General features: G+C 39.2%; 1 protein-coding gene across 2 annotated transcripts; it reads left to right on the top strand.

Annotated features, from left to right (window-relative positions):
- The first annotated feature begins 23 nt into the window (after window positions 1-23).
- LOC120044204 (activated RNA polymerase II transcriptional coactivator p15-like) lies at window positions 24-10,744 on the top strand. Of its 2 annotated transcripts, none has more exons than XM_038988801.1 (5): window positions 24-180; window positions 7,214-7,295; window positions 7,589-7,717; window positions 7,824-7,932; window positions 10,355-10,744. In XM_038988801.1, the coding sequence occupies exons 2-5, from the start codon at window positions 7,215-7,217 to the stop codon at window positions 10,432-10,434; spliced, it is 399 nt and encodes a 132-aa protein (XP_038844729.1). In that variant the 5' UTR covers window positions 24-180; window position 7,214; the 3' UTR covers window positions 10,435-10,744. The 2 variants fall into 2 exon arrangements, with proteins under 2 accessions (XP_038844729.1, XP_038844730.1); XM_038988802.1 differs by lacking the exon at window positions 24-180 and adding an exon at window positions 5,358-5,382.
- Window positions 10,745-17,270: the final 6,526 nt, after the last annotated feature.

A 17,270-nucleotide genomic window follows, 5' to 3' on the forward strand; every position in this document is an offset into this window, starting at 1 on the left:
TCTAGATCACCGGAACAGTAGGACAGCCTTGTGGTGAAAGTACTTCATCCAGTTCATTTGGAATCAAGATCTGGTAAACCTCGAACCACTAGGGTAGACATTTTGCAGGCCTGTATCTACCGCCTTCACACACAGCATCCGCGAACACTACACTCGAGCTCATACAGTGAAACATTGCACGTAAGTACTGTAGCTAATGTTGCTATGTAGATTTCATACCTAGAGCGAACCCCTGTGCAAAGCTATCGTTATATGCAACATTGTAACGTGCTGCAATGACGCTGCTGTTGCATGCTTGATTGATTTGATCGTGATACATTTTAGCATTTTTGGTTAATTCAGGCCTACCTATCTAGAAGATGTGTACTATAATAACTAAACGAGCTGTGCAATAATTCGAGCGAAACAGTCCTATATTGCGAATGAAAATAGTGAACAGAACAATGACTCATTTGCATATTCGATGATCACGTGGACAGCTTCTGGGTCCAGCGTGAGGGGAAACGGTAGCTAGGCAAAATTTTCTTCGCACCACATGACAATTTGTAGAATGCAAGACCTAAGCTATAAACCTGCAATATTCTCCCCACCAACAAGAGGGGTGAGAACAATTTGTCATGAACAGTGCTTGTGCGTACGCGCGCTGGAAGGGGGTCCGAGTGAAAACATTTGGGAACCCCTGATTATTATGGATAAGAGCGAGAATATTTTTATTTGTCAAATGGCAGTCAAGCATCGATCATCATGTCACCAGAATAGGACACTCGATATTTTTGGAAAAGTAGCGTCAAGATCACCGTGGATTTCCACCAAGTCAGCTCATAACTTATTTCATCTGTAGCCTAATAAACTGCATGGTTTCCCAAGTCGTAGTGGGATGAACACACCATATAAACACGTGACTCCAAGTTTACTTTGAAATTATGGTTGTTGTCAATATTTGCTCATAAAGGCGTTTCCAGCGCCGTTTCTGGCATAATTAATTTGACCAACACCTAAAGATCCCACCATTTTGAACCAACAAATGATCCGTCGGCATTTTTAAAATAGTACCGAAACTTCCTGTTTACATGACAGCTGTCGTGATATATTTTTATACAGTTGACTTTACTCGCATAAACTGTCTGTAAAACGTTTTATATTGTAGCTATTTTTCTAGGCTGGAAAATGTTCAGTGGAAATGTTATAGATATCTGCATATTATCAACCCAAGATGTCTACAGTATGAGGTATCCCAACCGGCCGGCAGATGGCATTATTATTCCTTATACGTCGTTTGCCATCTGCTTCCAACTGGAATGTACGCAGCCTGCTATACACTCATGACCCCCGGCGACCGGCTCGTACATAAAACATCCTCCATTCAGGCTGCAAGGGCGTCGGTTTCCGCCTTAACTAGCTTTAATGGCGAGCGGCATGAAAAACACGACAAATATGCGTACTGTCTTAATAAAACAACTTTCCACCACCATGCTAGTAGAGTGGCTAATGCTACTTCCTGATGCTGCACATAAAGATGAATGAAAACAAAGTAGCTTTTTAATTTAAGGTTAGACATAAGGTTAGCAATGTGGTTAAGGTTAGAATCACATTTTTAAGAAGAACAATTGTAGAAATATACCTGGTTTAGGACTTTTTGGCTGCGGTAACTAGTGACGACCTTCAGCCAGACTGCTACAACCTGATTGGCTGAACATCAGGAAGTAGCATTTTTGGTGGGAAAATGTGTTTTATTAAGACAGTTGTTGCAGTCCAAACACTTAAAAGACACACCCTACCCACTCAGCCCTCAAATTAAGTGGACACTTTAGTTATTAATACTTATTTCCAAGTGAAAAGGGTCTTCGGAACATGTATATGTAAAACATTTTGAATTTAAAAAAAAATATGATCAGTTTTCATATGCACTTAAAATAGCAGGTACCCTTTTATTTAAATTATTATTTTGAATTTTATTTCTCAGAATAGTTCCTGATTACACTAAAGAGGGTTTTTAGTCTCTCTTACTACAAAGAAACCTTGGTTTGGTCTTGAACATAATATTCTGTCGAGTTGAATTTCAAAAGCCGGATAAAATCTAGCTCAGAGTTTATGGAATAAGCTATTTTCACTTTAAGTTGACTTAAATGGTGCAGATCTCGGTTCCTTATCACTTACGTTCACTGCTCCTGCGTTTGACTCATCCTACTACAGTTTATACTTTTATATAATCTTTGTTGTTTTGTCTTTGTCTATAGTTTCTCTTAATGTTAGGGGGTTATGAAACAGTGTGAAGCACAAGGCCTTATTTTTATTTGCTAAACAATTTCGAACAGATTTCCGCTTTTTTCAAGAGTCTCACTCAATTTCGGCTGATGCCAACTTCTGGAGATCACAGTGGGGCAACGATATTTGGCTTTCCCATGGATCTGAACGCTCCGCTGGTGTCACTACAATGAAAAATACCTTTGGTAATATTCTACACTCGGAATGTGACCCCTTTGGTCACTTTATTGGTCTTGTGATCAGTTACAATGACATTACGCTCATTACTGTAAACTTCTACAGGTACAACACCAAACATTAGAATGATGAGTTGCTTGAATCTATAGAGAAACATATACTTCATTGGTTATCTAAATTTCCGAATTCGTTATTATTGATAGGAGGGGACTTTAACATTACTATAGATAATTCAACTGATAGATGGCCCCCAGGTAGGCCAACCAATCAGAATTTGGGTTTAATACTTTTTATGGAAAAGTTTGATCTTACTGATATATGGAGAGAGGTTTCTGGCCGACAGATCATTCACTTGGAGTAACAAAACAGGTTCCAGACAATCCAGAATAGATTTTTGGCTTATATCCAAATGTATTGATGGTGAGTGTGTTACTACAAATATTTGTACTACTCCCCTCACAGACCACAGGGCCATTTTACATTGATATCGAAATATTTACCCCTGATACTAACCTTGGTAGAGCATCCTACTGGAAGCTAAATAGCTCGTTATTAAATAATGATATAGTTAAGTTTGAGGTTAAAGATCTGCTTTCACACTTCTGGGAAAGGGCTTGTGAAGAAAAATCTTATTGCAAGAACTGGGAGCTCTTTAAATTTGAGGTGTCCAAATACCTTAGAAAATATGGTAGGAATCTTGCTAAGACCAGAAGAGCTGAGGAGGAAAAGGTGATCATTAAGATAACTTCCCTTTCTCAGAGGTCCCCAGCCAGCCTCTCGGGGGAGGAGAAGATGGAACTGATTGAGTTACAAAATAAACTGGGTAATATATATACAGATTAAAAGCAGAAGGAGCTTTTATTAGATCTAGGAAAAATGGATTGAGGAGGGAGAACAGAATTCATCCTATTTCTTTAGACTTGAGAAATTTCACTCTACAAATAACACTATCCATAACTTAAACATTGATGGTGTTATTACAGATGACCAAAAATTAATCGCTAAATACTGTAGCAGTTTTTACCGAAAATTGTATAGCTCTACGTACTGTCAGGAATCCACAGATGTTTTTTGACTCACTGAATAATGTTCATTCTATCAGTGACATAGAATCTAAACAGTGTGATGAACCCATCAAAGTTGAAGAGATTATGGAATCTATCAAACATCTAAAGAACAATAAATCACCAGGTGTTGATGGAATTACATCAGAATTTTACAAATTATTTTCTGAACAAGTAGCTCCCTTCCTATTTGAAGTCTTTTTAGAGAGTATTAAAAACAATGTTCTCCCTCCTACAACGAGTCAGGGGTTAATAACACTGATACCTAAGCCTAAAAAAGAAGTGCTGCTCATCGATAACTGGCGTCCAATTTGTCTTCTTAATAATGACTATAAGATATTAGCCTTACTACTTGCAAAAATAATTAAAGAAGTCCTGGATGCAATCATTGATGAAACACAGTCTGGCTCCATGAGGAACAGACATTTCTAAGAATATCAGACTAGTATTAGACATACTTGACTACTCAGACCTAATAACTGAGGATAGCTTCATATTATTTTTAGATTTTTATAAAGCATTTGACACAGTAGAGCATCAGTTCCTCTTCCACTCCCTTGAGAGACTTGGCTTTGGGGATTTTTTTCTGTAAGTCTATTAAGACTCTCTATACAAATGGCAACAGCTCTATCAAATTGAAATATGGCACCTAACCTAGATTTGAGTTAAAGAGAGGAATTAGGCAAAGTTGTCCTATCTCTCCGTACCTGTTTTTATTAATCACCCAACTTCTTACAAATTCTTTAAATAATAGTCCTGTACAAGGTATTTCCATAGCTGGTAAAGAAATTATTATAAGCCAGCTGGCTGATGATACTACACTTTTTCTGAAAGACCCTAACCAAATTCCCATATCGATCAATGTGATACAATCCTGTTCCAAAGCGTCTGGTCTATATCTTAACATTAATAAATGTGAACTCATGGCTGTCAAAGACTGTGTGACACCTTTATATTATGGTATTCCAGTAAAAGAAGAACGTACATATTTAGGCATAACCATTACAAAGGATCAGAAGTCTAGAGGCTTACTACATTTTAACCCTCTTATAAAAACATAAGAAGCTAAATCAAAGGCTACAGAGGGACTTATCTTTAAAAGGAAGAGTCCTAATAACCAAGGCTGAAGGTATCTCTAGACCAACATATGGCGCTCTATTTTATATCATGACGGTAAAATAAGCAAGGAGATAGACCAGATGCTTTTCAACTTTCTGTGGAGAAACCGTACCCATTACACCAGGAAAACTGTTGTAATGAACACTTATGAGAATGGTGGGCTGAATTTTCTGGACTTTACTACGTTAAATAATACTTTTAAGATCAATTGGATAAAACAATTCCTAAGAAGACCCACTTCTATGTGGAATTTTATTCCTCATCATGTCTTCTCTACTTTTGGTGGCCTTAACTTCATGTTGGTTTGCAATTATAATATTGACAAAGTTCCAGTGAAACCTGCTGATGAACAGCAGAAAGTTTTCTTGTCATGGTCCTTAATTTATAAGCATAACTTTTTTCCACACAGATATTATATATGGAATAATCGGGATATATTGTATAAAAATACTTCTTTGTTTTTAGAATATTGGTTCCGAAATAATATCCTATTGGTGAGTCAACTGGTAAACACAGAGGGTCTTTTTCTCAATTATAAGGAATGCTTATCACTTTACAAGGTCCCTGTAACACCTAAAGATTTTGAAATTGTTTTAGATGCCATTCCCTCAGGTGTTGCTCTATTATTCAGGAACGTGTCAAGACCTGACCCTCAGAGCCTACCTTCCATTGACCCTGTTGACTCATCAGTAGGAAAGATTTGTTTCTCTTTTGGTCCATTCAACAACAGAGTGATACAACATCCTGCTGAAACGAGGTTTGAATCTATACCTTATGTCATGCCTTATTGGAATGGATTTATTGATAATATCTGTTGGAAAAAAGTTTGGATGTTGCCACACACATACCTACTTAACAAAATTAAGGAAGTTTCCTTTAACATTATTCATAAATATTATCCTGCCAACCACTATATGAAGAAGTTTAAGGAAAACATAAACTCAAATTGCTCCTTTTGTAATGACCACCCAGCAACAGTGTTGCATCTTTTTTGGCATTGTATTCATGTAAGAAAACTGTGGCAAGACATCAGTGGATTTATAATTGAACACATTTATGAAGATTTTACACTATTGTGGAGAGATGTACTGCTTGGATTCTTTACATACGATAAAAATAAGCTGAAACATTTTTATGTAATTCATTTCATTATTCTTTTGGCCAAATGTCATTCACAAATGTAAATTTACAAACAAAACACCACATTTTCTTACCTTACAAAAATAAATTGAACTGTATATTAAGACAATTAAATACTCTACTAACATAAAAGCTGTCAGAATAATAAGTGTATGTATGTCCCTTAAGGTCCTTGTGTAATGTGATATTGTACCCCCTAGCCCAATTGTCCTTTGTATATTATTTATATATACTTGTGTTCCCACATGTACTTCCTGTATTGATTTGTTGTTAATAAATAAAATAAAAAGAGAAAAAAAGGAAAGAATGATTTTCAAATGGACCACCCTTGGCCGGAAATTCGTCACTCGTTCATCCCGCGATGATTGTGTTTTAATTTGTGGGTGCTTTATATGCGCTACAGTCAATTATGAGTGAATGTCTAATTATATTAAATATATCATTATTAATATACGCCTACTATATAATAGCTCACAAACTAATTATTTACCGAACTAACGTTAGCCTACCTAGCTGGAACTTCTGAAGAATGAAAATGTTTTATTTCTACAATTTCCAAAAGATAACCAAACAAAAATACATTTACTCTTTACGTAATAGCAAAATTTCTAACTTATTTGCATTCGTTTTTACTTACACTTGTATGTTGACATCTCCATTGACGTTTATTTTCGCGGACTTTTAGCGGATGTACAGTCGTCGCGAATTGAATTATGGGGAGTTTCAGGCCAGGAGTGAACATAATTATACACTCGCAAAGCCGACTAAAAACGAGGGCTGAGGGGCATACGTACCCAAGCAAGGGGCGTTTGCAAATCATTTCCCCAAAGTGCATAACGCGAGGGTGTGTCTTTTAAGTGTTTGGACCGTAGTCCTCAACTTAAGTATATTTTCCCAGGTTTTTTTTTTCTCCCGGCGGCTCGCCGTTAAAGCTAGTTATTAAGAAGGAAACTGACGCACCTTGCAACATGAATGGAGGATGTTTTTGTACGAGCCGGTCACCAGGGAACACGAGTGTATAGCTGGCTGCATACTTTCCAGTTGGACACAGATGACAAAGGACATAAAATGAATAATAGCGCCATATGATGGCCAATTTCACACTTAAAGATTTATTTTGTACCTTTATCTAGGCACGTCAGTTAAGAACAAATTCTTATTTACAATGACGGCCAAACCCTAACCTGGACGACTCTGGGCCAATTGTGCACCGTCCTATGCGACTCCCAATCACGGCTGGTTGTGATACAGCCTGGAATCGAGCCAGGGTCTGTAGTGACGCCTCTCGCACTGAGATGCAGTGCCTTAGATTCCTGCTCCAATTGGGAGACAAAACACTATGATTGAACAAAATCATGCAGATTGTAATGTATATTTATTTGAAAACATTGTATGAAGTCCTATGGAAGGATAGCATTTACTCAGCTATTGCATCCCTCCTTTTCCAGGATGCCCAAATCAAAGGAAGTTCTGTCCTCAAGCTCTGGCAGTGGCAGTGGCAGTGACTCCAACAGTGAAGCTGAGACCAAGGTAAACGTGACTGACCCCCCCCTTTCACACAGACAGACAGACTCCTGTGTTGTATCCAAAGCCACAGAGTAAAGACAGCCACAGTACTCTTGTGACTGTTTTGTAGTTCAGTCAATAAAGTAAAAAAGGACACATATTTCAAAATGCTCAGACAGGTTCAATATGGAAGCTGTGTTTTTATATAGTATTTTTGATGCTGATGTCCATATTGTAATCAGAAAGTTCATTTTGCACTTTCAAAACAAATGTTTATACATTTTGATGGGACGTTTTGAAATGAACCCCTGTTGTAGTCCAAGAAGAGAAAGCAGGCAGCACCAGAGAAACCAGCAGCTAAGAAACCGAAAGGGGGAGAGAGTTCCAAGCCTGGTGGAACCTCCAAGGGAAGTCGCAACCAGGACAAGGATGACAACAAGTTCCAGGTAAGCATTGAAGAAGAACAGTGTTATTCCACCCCCAGTAGAAACGATGCAACATTAGCTGCATGTCCATATGGTTTTATGTCTCTGCGTTACTTTTTTATTTTAGATTGGGAAGATGCGGTATGTGAGCGTTCGTGAATTCAAAGGTAAATGTCTGATCGACATCCGTGAGTACTGGATGGATCAGGAGGGGGAGATGAAGCCTGGCAGGAAAGGTAAGAAACCTGTCATTGGGGTGTGAATCCTACAGCAGGGCCCCTGGGGCCTTATTTATAACCGTTGCGTAAATTGAACACCAAATATCTGCGCCATTTCTGAAAAGGCTGAGCACGCTCAAAAATATTGAGATTTATTAACTTTGCTCACACCATACACGCATGTTTCCTGTTATAATTCAGACTTGAGAATTCTAACTCTGCCTGAAAAACACCCATCATTCATCTTTTATGGTGACAATAACGCCCTTATTTGCTGTATACTTTGGAAGTATTGGAATCAGGCCAAGAGAGTATCTAAAGAAAATAGCAATGGTGAACTTAATCGAATGTCTTTGGAGGTGTTGGCAGAATGTTTTCTTTTGCAGTGAAAATAAATTATTTTGATTCGATATCATGACTATGTAAACAAGGGACTGTTCATTTTGCTGGTTATTTTGGTAGCCTACACTTCAATACAAAATATCAACTGTCTGTTCACATGTTGAATTCTATTGTATGTTATAAACTGCACTACCATGCAGCTCCATAGAGCATAAACTTAAAATTATAATCGCATATCTAATAGGGATAATTAAATGAGGGGTGCATGGTAATTTGTTGTATGGCTACTTCAGGAATGTTAACTTATCATGTCCAGAAAATATGAGGAATGTATTCTGCAATGGTTATGATATACAGTATTATGTTTATAAATTAAATATGGTCTATTTGAGAAATTTGACATTAAAGTATTCAGATGTAGCCTGCAAATCATCAATGGAAAAAATGAACCATCTGTTATACCGTTAAACTGCTCTTCGGATCAGATCTCATAGAGCAAAATACTTGAAATAGCATATCTATTTACTACTGTGAAGTAGGTCCAATTAAATGAGAGATGTGACGAATGCTAGCCTATCCTAACTTGTTGTAGGCCTATAGGCTATTTTGCAAGTATGAAAAGGTGAGGAATTTATAATGCAACGATTGTGGAAATTAAATAGATAATAGGAAGTAGATGCCTATTTCTATTTTAGAAGGCAAAGATAAAATACATAGATTTTCGTTCTTCTCACTAATGGCAAATTATTTCATCTTGTTATTATATTTAGCTTGCTAAAATTATTCCCCAAAGCTACTTTTGCCTTCTTGCAATGAAATATTTCAACCACTAGAAACTGTCTGTACGCGTGGTCTAAAGTTTACGGGAGGATAAGCATATTCTCACGTCAAGTTCCGTTTTTATAAATGCCAACTTTTGCATGAACTGGTACACACATGTTTTGGGGCATCTTTTGTGTTTACGTAGTGTTTTATAAATGAGTCACCTGGCCCCTGAACCAACAGACATGCTGTTGCTATACAGACATATGGATTGATGAATCATTGCTTAAAATAGTTTTATTGTCATTTTGGTGCTTCATCCAACAAGGATATATATTTGTTTATTCATGATTTGTAAACTGCTAGGTATGAACTAATTAACTGTCTATTATAAACTCATTAAGTGAAGTCACATTTCAGTATGGGTATTTTATACTTTCATTTCTAAAGGGACAATCAGCAGTTGAAACCATAACAAAGACACCCCGACCCTGTTTTGGTAAAAAGCTTGGTGATGGGGCTGGAGAAATGTAACAGCTCTCAAATTCATAGACCGAGCTGTACAGTCGTTGCCAAAAGTTTTGAGAATGACACAAATATTAATTTTCACAAAGTCTGCTGCCTCAGTTTGTATGATGGCAATTTGCATATACTCCAGAATGTTATGAAGAGTGATCAGATGAATTGCAAGTTCTTGATGATCCGATAAATGGTTGATTTAGGTGCAATCTTACTGGCAGCAATATCCTTGCCTGTGAAGCCCTTTTTGTGCAAAGCAATGATGACGACACGTGTTTCCTTGCAGGTAACCATGGTTGACAGAGGAAGAACAATGATTCCAAGCACCACCCTCCTTTTGAAGCTTCCAGTCTGTTATTCGAACTCAATTCGAACTTGTCCTCGTCAACACTCACACCTGTGTTAACGAGAGAATCCCTGACATGATGTCAGCTGGTCCGTTTGTGGCAGGGCTGAAATGCAGTGGAAATGTTTTTGGGGGATTCAGTTCATTTGCATTGCAAAGAGGGACTTTGCAATTCATCTGATCACTCTCCATAACATTCTGGAGTATATGCAAATTGCCATAATACAAACTGAGGTAGCAGACTTTGAAAATTAACATTTGTGTCATTCTCAAAACTTTTGGCCACGACTGTACAGTGGTTACCCAGATTTCATGTTTGACATCAAGCCCAGTAATGCTACACTCCGGATTCTATAACGGAACCTAGATCAGTGGACTTGCCTCTGTCTAACTATTCTCTGGTCTGTATTTCACTGATACTAGATCAGTTTACTAACCCATCTGTCTGACTGGTCTCTGCTCTGTCCCCAGGTATCTCACTGAACCCAGAACAGTGGAACCAGCTAAAAGATCAGATCTCTGAGATAGACGACGCTGTGAAGGCTATATAAGAGGGAGGCCTCTGGCTGCCTGGGATTTACAATCCACCACCTTACATTCTGTTTTTGTTCTTATCTTTACCACCTTTTTTTATATATATAATGTTAGTGAAACGTTTTTAAAGGAAGAGACCAACATTTTTAAAGTAATTACCAAGACAACATTGTGTATATTTTAAGCTAAGTTTCTGTTGACTTGTGCTGTGTTTCGAAAAACCCAACGTATGTTATGTTTGTTGAGTGATTCTGATGTAGTGAAGGATAGGTGTGTGAGAGATTGGGTTTTCTCTAATAAGTAATTAATAAAAGCCATTTAAAGGGACAAAACATTGTACACTTATTTTTTTATTAGTAGTATCACTAACTACTAATAAACTATGAACCTGAGTTACATTACTAGCACTGAGGTGGTTTGCCCTAGTAGGAAGGCCACTGTGTGCAGTTCACCCTACACTATCAACTCAAACATAAATATCACTGTCCTATCTACCTCTAAGCCTTCCAGTAAAGCAATAAAAATAGCCAACATTAACATACACTGCAGTGTAAAGTCAACATGTTTAGAAGCAGGAGGGGTTTGATGTTCTTCTATTAATTAACGATGTTTAACCTAAAAACAAGGTTAATGAAATCGATAATTGCTAGTAACAGAACATTTATGTCTGTAAAATGCTTAATGTATGTGACATCAACAGAGGTATATTTTCTGGGTCACCTAAATATTGACTGATTTTAATCAAGCTGTCCACTCAAAAGGAAGCTTCAAGCTGCAACATGGTTCAGGTTATCAGTCAACCTACCAGGGTGTTTACAAACAGCATAGGAATGAAATAAACGATCACATTTTTACTAATTCTGCACTAAAGCAGTATCCCAATCCATTAGATGTAGAGATCATAATATAGTAGCCATGTCTAGGAAAACCAAAGTTCCAAAGGCTGGGCCTAATATAGTGTATGAGGTCATACAATAAGTTTTGTAGTGATTCCTATGTTGTAAAGAATATTTGCTGTTCTATTGTGTGTAATGAGGAGCAACCAGACGCTGCACTTGACACATTTATGAAGTTGCTTATTCCAGTTACTTATAAGCATGCACCCATTAAGAAAATAAGTTGCTGAACGTCAAACGTACTGTACATTGAGAAATCATGTGTCTAAACTAAGCAAAAAGAAGAAACCACACTATGAAACAAAACGAAATGATATAAAGAATGGTAGTAAAAATCTTTGGATCACCTTAAATTCAATTTTGGACAAAAAGGCGAACTCAGGTCCATCCTTCATTGAAGCCGATGGCTTATTCATCACAAAACCCACTGATATTGCCAACAACTTTTTTCATTGGTAAGATTAGCAACTGTAAGGCATGACATGCCAACAAACCTACACATCCATTCATAACTGACCAAATTATGAAACACAAGCGTAATTTTTAATTCTGTAATGTGAGTGTGGAAGAGATGAAACATATTGTCTATCAACTATGACAAGCCACCTGAGTCTGACAGCTTGGATGGAACATGACTGAGAATGATATGGTAATATATTGCCACACCTATTCATCATCTCTTCAAAGCCTACAGGATAGTGTGTGCCCTCACAGGAAAGTGAGTGCCCTCATTCTGCTACCCAAGAAGAGCAAAGCACCCTTTACTGGCTCAAACAGCCACCCAATCAGCCTGCTACCAACTCTTAGTACATTTTTGGAAAAAAATGAGTTTGACCAGATACAATGCTATTTCACAGTAAATTAATTCAGCATGATTATCGGGAGTGGCACACATGTTCAACACTTACACAAATGACTGATGATTGGGTGAAAGAAATTGATAATAAGAAGCTTGTGGGAGCTGTTTTGTTCGACTTCAGTGCAGCTTTTGACATTATCGATAATAATCTGCTGCTGGAAATATGTACGTATTATGGCTTTACATGCCCTGCTATATTGTCGATCGAGAGTTACCTGTCTAACAGAACACAGAAGGTGTTCTTTAATGGAAGCTTCTCCAACATAATCCAGGTAGTGTCGGGCATTCCTCAGGGCAGTTGTCTAGGCCCCTTACTTTTTTCAATCTTTACTAATGACCTGCCACTGGCACTGAGTAAATCCTGTGTGTATATGTATGCTGATAACTCAACATTATACACGTCAGCTACCACAGCAAGTGAAATCACTGCAACATTTAACGAAGAGCTGAAGTCAGTTTTAGAATGGGTGGCAAGTAATAAGATAGTACTAAATATTTAAAAAAACTAAAAGCATTGTATTTGGGACAAAACATTCACTGAACCCTAAACCTCAACTAAATCTTGTAATCAATAATGTGGAAATTGGATTGTAAACTGTCATGGTCAAAACACATTGATGCAACGGTAGCTAGGTTGGGGAGAGGTCTGTCCGTAATAAAGTGCTACTCTGCTTTCTTGACATTGCTATCAACAAAACAAGTCCTACAGGCCCTAGTTTTGTCGCACCTGGACTACTAGTCAATCATATGGTCAAGTGCCACAAAGAGGGACATAGGCAAATTACAGATGGCCCAGAACAGAGCAGCACGGCTGGTCCCTTAAATGTACACCGCACAGGAGGTTGGTGGCACCTTAATTGGGGAGGACAGGTTCCTGGTAATGGCTGGAGCAGAATTAGTGGAATGGTATCAAATACATCAAACACATGATTTCCAGGTGTTTGATGCCATTCCATTAACTCCGTTCCAGCCATTATTATGATCCATCCTCCCCTCAGCAGCCTCCTTTGGTACATCAGTAACATGCATGTCAATCTCTCCTGGCTTAAAGTAAAGGTGAGATTGACTGCATGTTACTTTTTATTTAATTTTTAACTTTAGTTTAACTCTATTTATTGAACTGCATTGTTGGTTTAGGGCTTGTAAGTAAGTATTCGGCTCGTGACAAATAACATTTGATTTGATTAGAAAGTACCGAGCTGTCTGTTCAAACGACTTGCGCACAGCTTAGACTCCCACGCATACAAGACATGCCACCAAGGGTCTCTACATGGTTCCGAAGTCCAGAACGAGGTCAGAAGGTCAGAAGTCCAGAACAGACTCCGGGAAACACAGTACTACACAGAGCCATAACTACATCAAGTAACTCATGCAAGCAGTAAAATCAGATAAAAAAACGGATAAAACTACATGTTATGGAACGACACAGACTGTAAAGAGACACACAAGTACTCACATGCTAGCACACACAGTCTATGTTCTAACATCTAGTGGAAAGCCTTCCCAGAAGAGTGGAGGCTGTTATAGCAGCAAAGGTTGGAACAACTCCATATTAACGCCCATGATTTTGGAATGAGATGTTTGAAGAGTAGCTGTCGACATTCTTTTGGTTATGTTGTGTACATTTTGTGTTGTAGATATGCAGAGGTGTAATGATGTTATATGATGTACTGTTTTATTGTATTTTTTTTTTATGTGATGTGACATAGCCCTTTCCTGCAGCCAAATCTTATTCATATTTTTCATAATTTCATTTTTTTTTTTTTTTTTATAAACGCAGAAAATCTGGTGTTTCTATGACAAACGGTTATGTTATATTTCAGTCTTCTGTGATGTATATGAAGTGTAATATTGGGATGCAATCTCAAAATTGAATACATTTAAACTATATCTGACATGGTACAGGTGTCTTCTTTTTTTAAGCCCATAACCATGTGTGTGAGGTGTATACTTTTGTTTCATAGTTAACTTGTTTAAGACTACCAAGAAACACCCTGTGTGATCCTGATTTAGCCTACTGCCGTAAAAGTAATGTTTTTGGACCCTAAATAAGAACAAGGCTACCTAAATTCTATCAGCATATTGATTGTAGCACTCGCGCTGGCAAAACACTGGATCACTGCTACTCTAACTTCCGCGATGCTTACAAGGCCCTCCCCCGCCCCTCCTTCAGCAAATCTGTCCACGACTCCATTTTGCTCCTCCCTTCCTATAGGCAGAAACTCAAACAGGATGTGCCCGTGATGAGGACTATTCAACGCTGGTCTGACCAATCGGAATCCACGCTTCAAGATTGTTTTGATCAAGCGGACTGGGACATGTTCCTGGGTAGCCTCAGAGAATAATATTGATTTATATGTTGATTCGGTGAGTGAGTTTATAAGGAAGTGCATAGGAGATGTTGTACCCACTGTGACTATTAAAACCTACCCTAACCAGAAACCATGGATAGATGGAGGCATTCGTGCAAAACTGAAAGCGCGAACAACCGCATTTAACCATGGATAGGTGACTGAGAATATGGCCGAATACAAACCGTTTAGTTATTCCCTCCACAAGGTAATCAAACAAGCGAAATGTCAGTATAGAGACAAAGTGGAGTCACAATTCAACGTCTCAGACACGAGACATATGTGGTAGGGTCTCCAGACAATCACAGACTAAAAAAGGAAAATCAGCCACGTCACGGGCACCGACGTCTTGCTTCCAGACAAACTAAACACCTTCTTGGCCCGCTTTGAGGATAATACAGTACCATCGCCCGCTACCAAGGACTGTGGGTTCTCCTTCTCCATGGCCAATGTGAGTAAGACATTTAAACATGTTAACCCTCGCAAGGCTCCGGTAGGGATATCCTTGTCTCATCGCGCACCAGCGACTCCTGTGGCGGGCCGGGCGCAGTGCCTGCTAACCAAGGTAGCCTGGTGCACGGTGTTTCCTCCGACACATTGGTGCGGCTGGCTTCTGGGTTGGAGGCGCGCTGTGTTAAGAAGCAGTGCGGCTTGGTTGGGTTGTGTTTCGGAGGACGCATGGCTTTCGACCTTAGTCTCTCCCGAGCCCGTACGGGAGTTGTAGCGATGAGACAAGATAGTAATTACTAACAATTGGATACCACGAAATTGGGGTGAAAAGGGGGTCAAATAAAAATAAAAAACCCTCGCAAGGCTGCCGGCCCAGACTGCATCCCTAGCCGCATCTTCAGAGCATGCGCAGATCAGCTGGCTGGTGTGTTCAACAACATATTCAATCAGTCCCTATCCCAGTCAGCTGTCCCCACATGCTTCAAGATGGCCAACATTGTTCCTGTACCCAAGCAGGCAAAGGTAACTGAACTAAATGACTAATGCTTTGAGAGACTTGTCAAGGATCATATCACCTCCACCTTACCTGTCACGCTAGACCCACTTAAATTTGTGCATCGCCCCAATAGGTCCACAGACGATGCAATCGCCATCACACTGCACACTGCCTTATCCCATCTGGACAAGAGGAATACCTATGTAAGAATGCTGTTCATTGACTACAGCTCAGCATTCAACACCATAGTACCCTCCAAGCTCATCATTAAGCTTGAGGCCCTGTGTTTCAACCCCATCCTGTGCAATTGGGTCCTGAACTTCCTGACGGGCCGCCCCCAGGGGTGAAGGTAGGAAGCAACATCTCCACTTCGCTGATCCTCAACACTGGGGTGCGTGTTCAGCCCCCTCCTGTACTCCCTGTTCACCCATGAGTGTGTGGCCATGCACGCCTCCAACTCAGTCATCAAGTTTGCAGACGACACAACATTAGTAGGCTTGATTACCAACAACGACGAGACAGCCTATAGGGAGGAGGTGAGGGCACTCGGAGTGTGGTTTCAGGAAAACAACCTCTTACTCAATGTCAACAAAACAAAGGAGATGATCGTGGACTTCAGGAAACAGCAGAGGGAGCACCACCTATCCACATCGACGAGACAGCAGTGGAGAAGGTGAATAGTTTTAAGTTCCTCGGCGTACATATCACTGACAAACTGAAATGGTCCGCCCACATAGACAGTGTGGTGAAGAAGGCGCAACAGTGCCTCTTCAACCTCAGGAGGCTGAAGAAATTTGGCTTGTCAACTAAAACCCTCACAAACTTTTACAGATGCACAATTGAGAGCATCCTGTCTGGCTGCATCACCGCCTGGTACGACAACTGCACCGCCCATAACCACAGGGCTCTCCAGAGGGTGGTGCGATCTGCACAACGCATCACCGGGGGCAAATGACCTTCCCTTCAGGAAACCTACAGCACACGAAGGCCAAAAAGATCATCAAGGACAACAATCCCCTGAGCCACTACCTGTTCATCTCGCTACCACCCAGAAGGCGAGGTCAGTACAGGTGCATCAAAGCTGGGACCGAGAGACTGAAAAATAGCTTCTATCTCAAGGCCATCAGACTGTTAAACAGCCATCAATAACACAGAGAGGCTGCTGCCTACATACAGACTTGAAATCATTGGGCACTTTAACAAAGGATCACTAGTGACTAATAATGCCACTTTAAATAATGTTTACATATCTTGCATTACTCATCTCATATGTATATACTGTATTTTATACCATCTATTGCGCTCAGTCATTGCTCATCCATATATTTATATGTATATATTATTATTCCATTCCTTTACTTAGATTTGTGTGTATTAGGTAGAGGTTGTGAAATGTATTTATTTATTTAACCTTTATTTAAATAGGCAAGTCAGTTAAAAACAAATTCTTATTTCCAATGACGGCCTACCAAAAGGCAAAAGGCCTCCGGTGGCTGGGATTTAAATTAAAATAAATAAATAAATATATATATATATAAATATAGGAAAAACACACATCACGACAAGAGAGACAACACTACATGAAGAGAGACCTAAGACAACAACATAGCAAGGCAGCAACACATTACAACACAGCATGGTAGCAACACAACATAGTAGGAGCACAAAACATTGTACTAACATTATTGGGCACAGACAACAGCACAAAGGGCAAGAAGGTAAAGACAACAATACGTCACGCAAAGCAGCCACAACTGTCAGTAAGAGTGTCCATGTCTTGGAATGAAGATATTGAGATAAA

This window comes from Salvelinus namaycush, chromosome 3 (assembly GCF_016432855.1).
Source record: "Salvelinus namaycush isolate Seneca chromosome 3, SaNama_1.0, whole genome shotgun sequence".
Lineage (NCBI taxonomy): Eukaryota > Metazoa > Chordata > Actinopteri > Salmoniformes > Salmonidae > Salvelinus > Salvelinus namaycush.

Coding starts and splice junctions, on each gene's coding strand:
- LOC120044204 (XM_038988801.1), top strand. CDS start 7,215: ATGCCCAAATCAAAGGAAGTTCTGTCCTCAAGCTCTGGCAGTGGCAGT. Junction 7,296..7,588: donor ACAGTGAAGCTGAGACCAAG/GTAAACGTGACT, acceptor CCCCTGTTGTAG/TCCAAGAAGAGAAAGCAGGC. Junction 7,933..10,354: donor GATGAAGCCTGGCAGGAAAG/GTAAGAAACCTG, acceptor CTCTGTCCCCAG/GTATCTCACTGAACCCAGAA.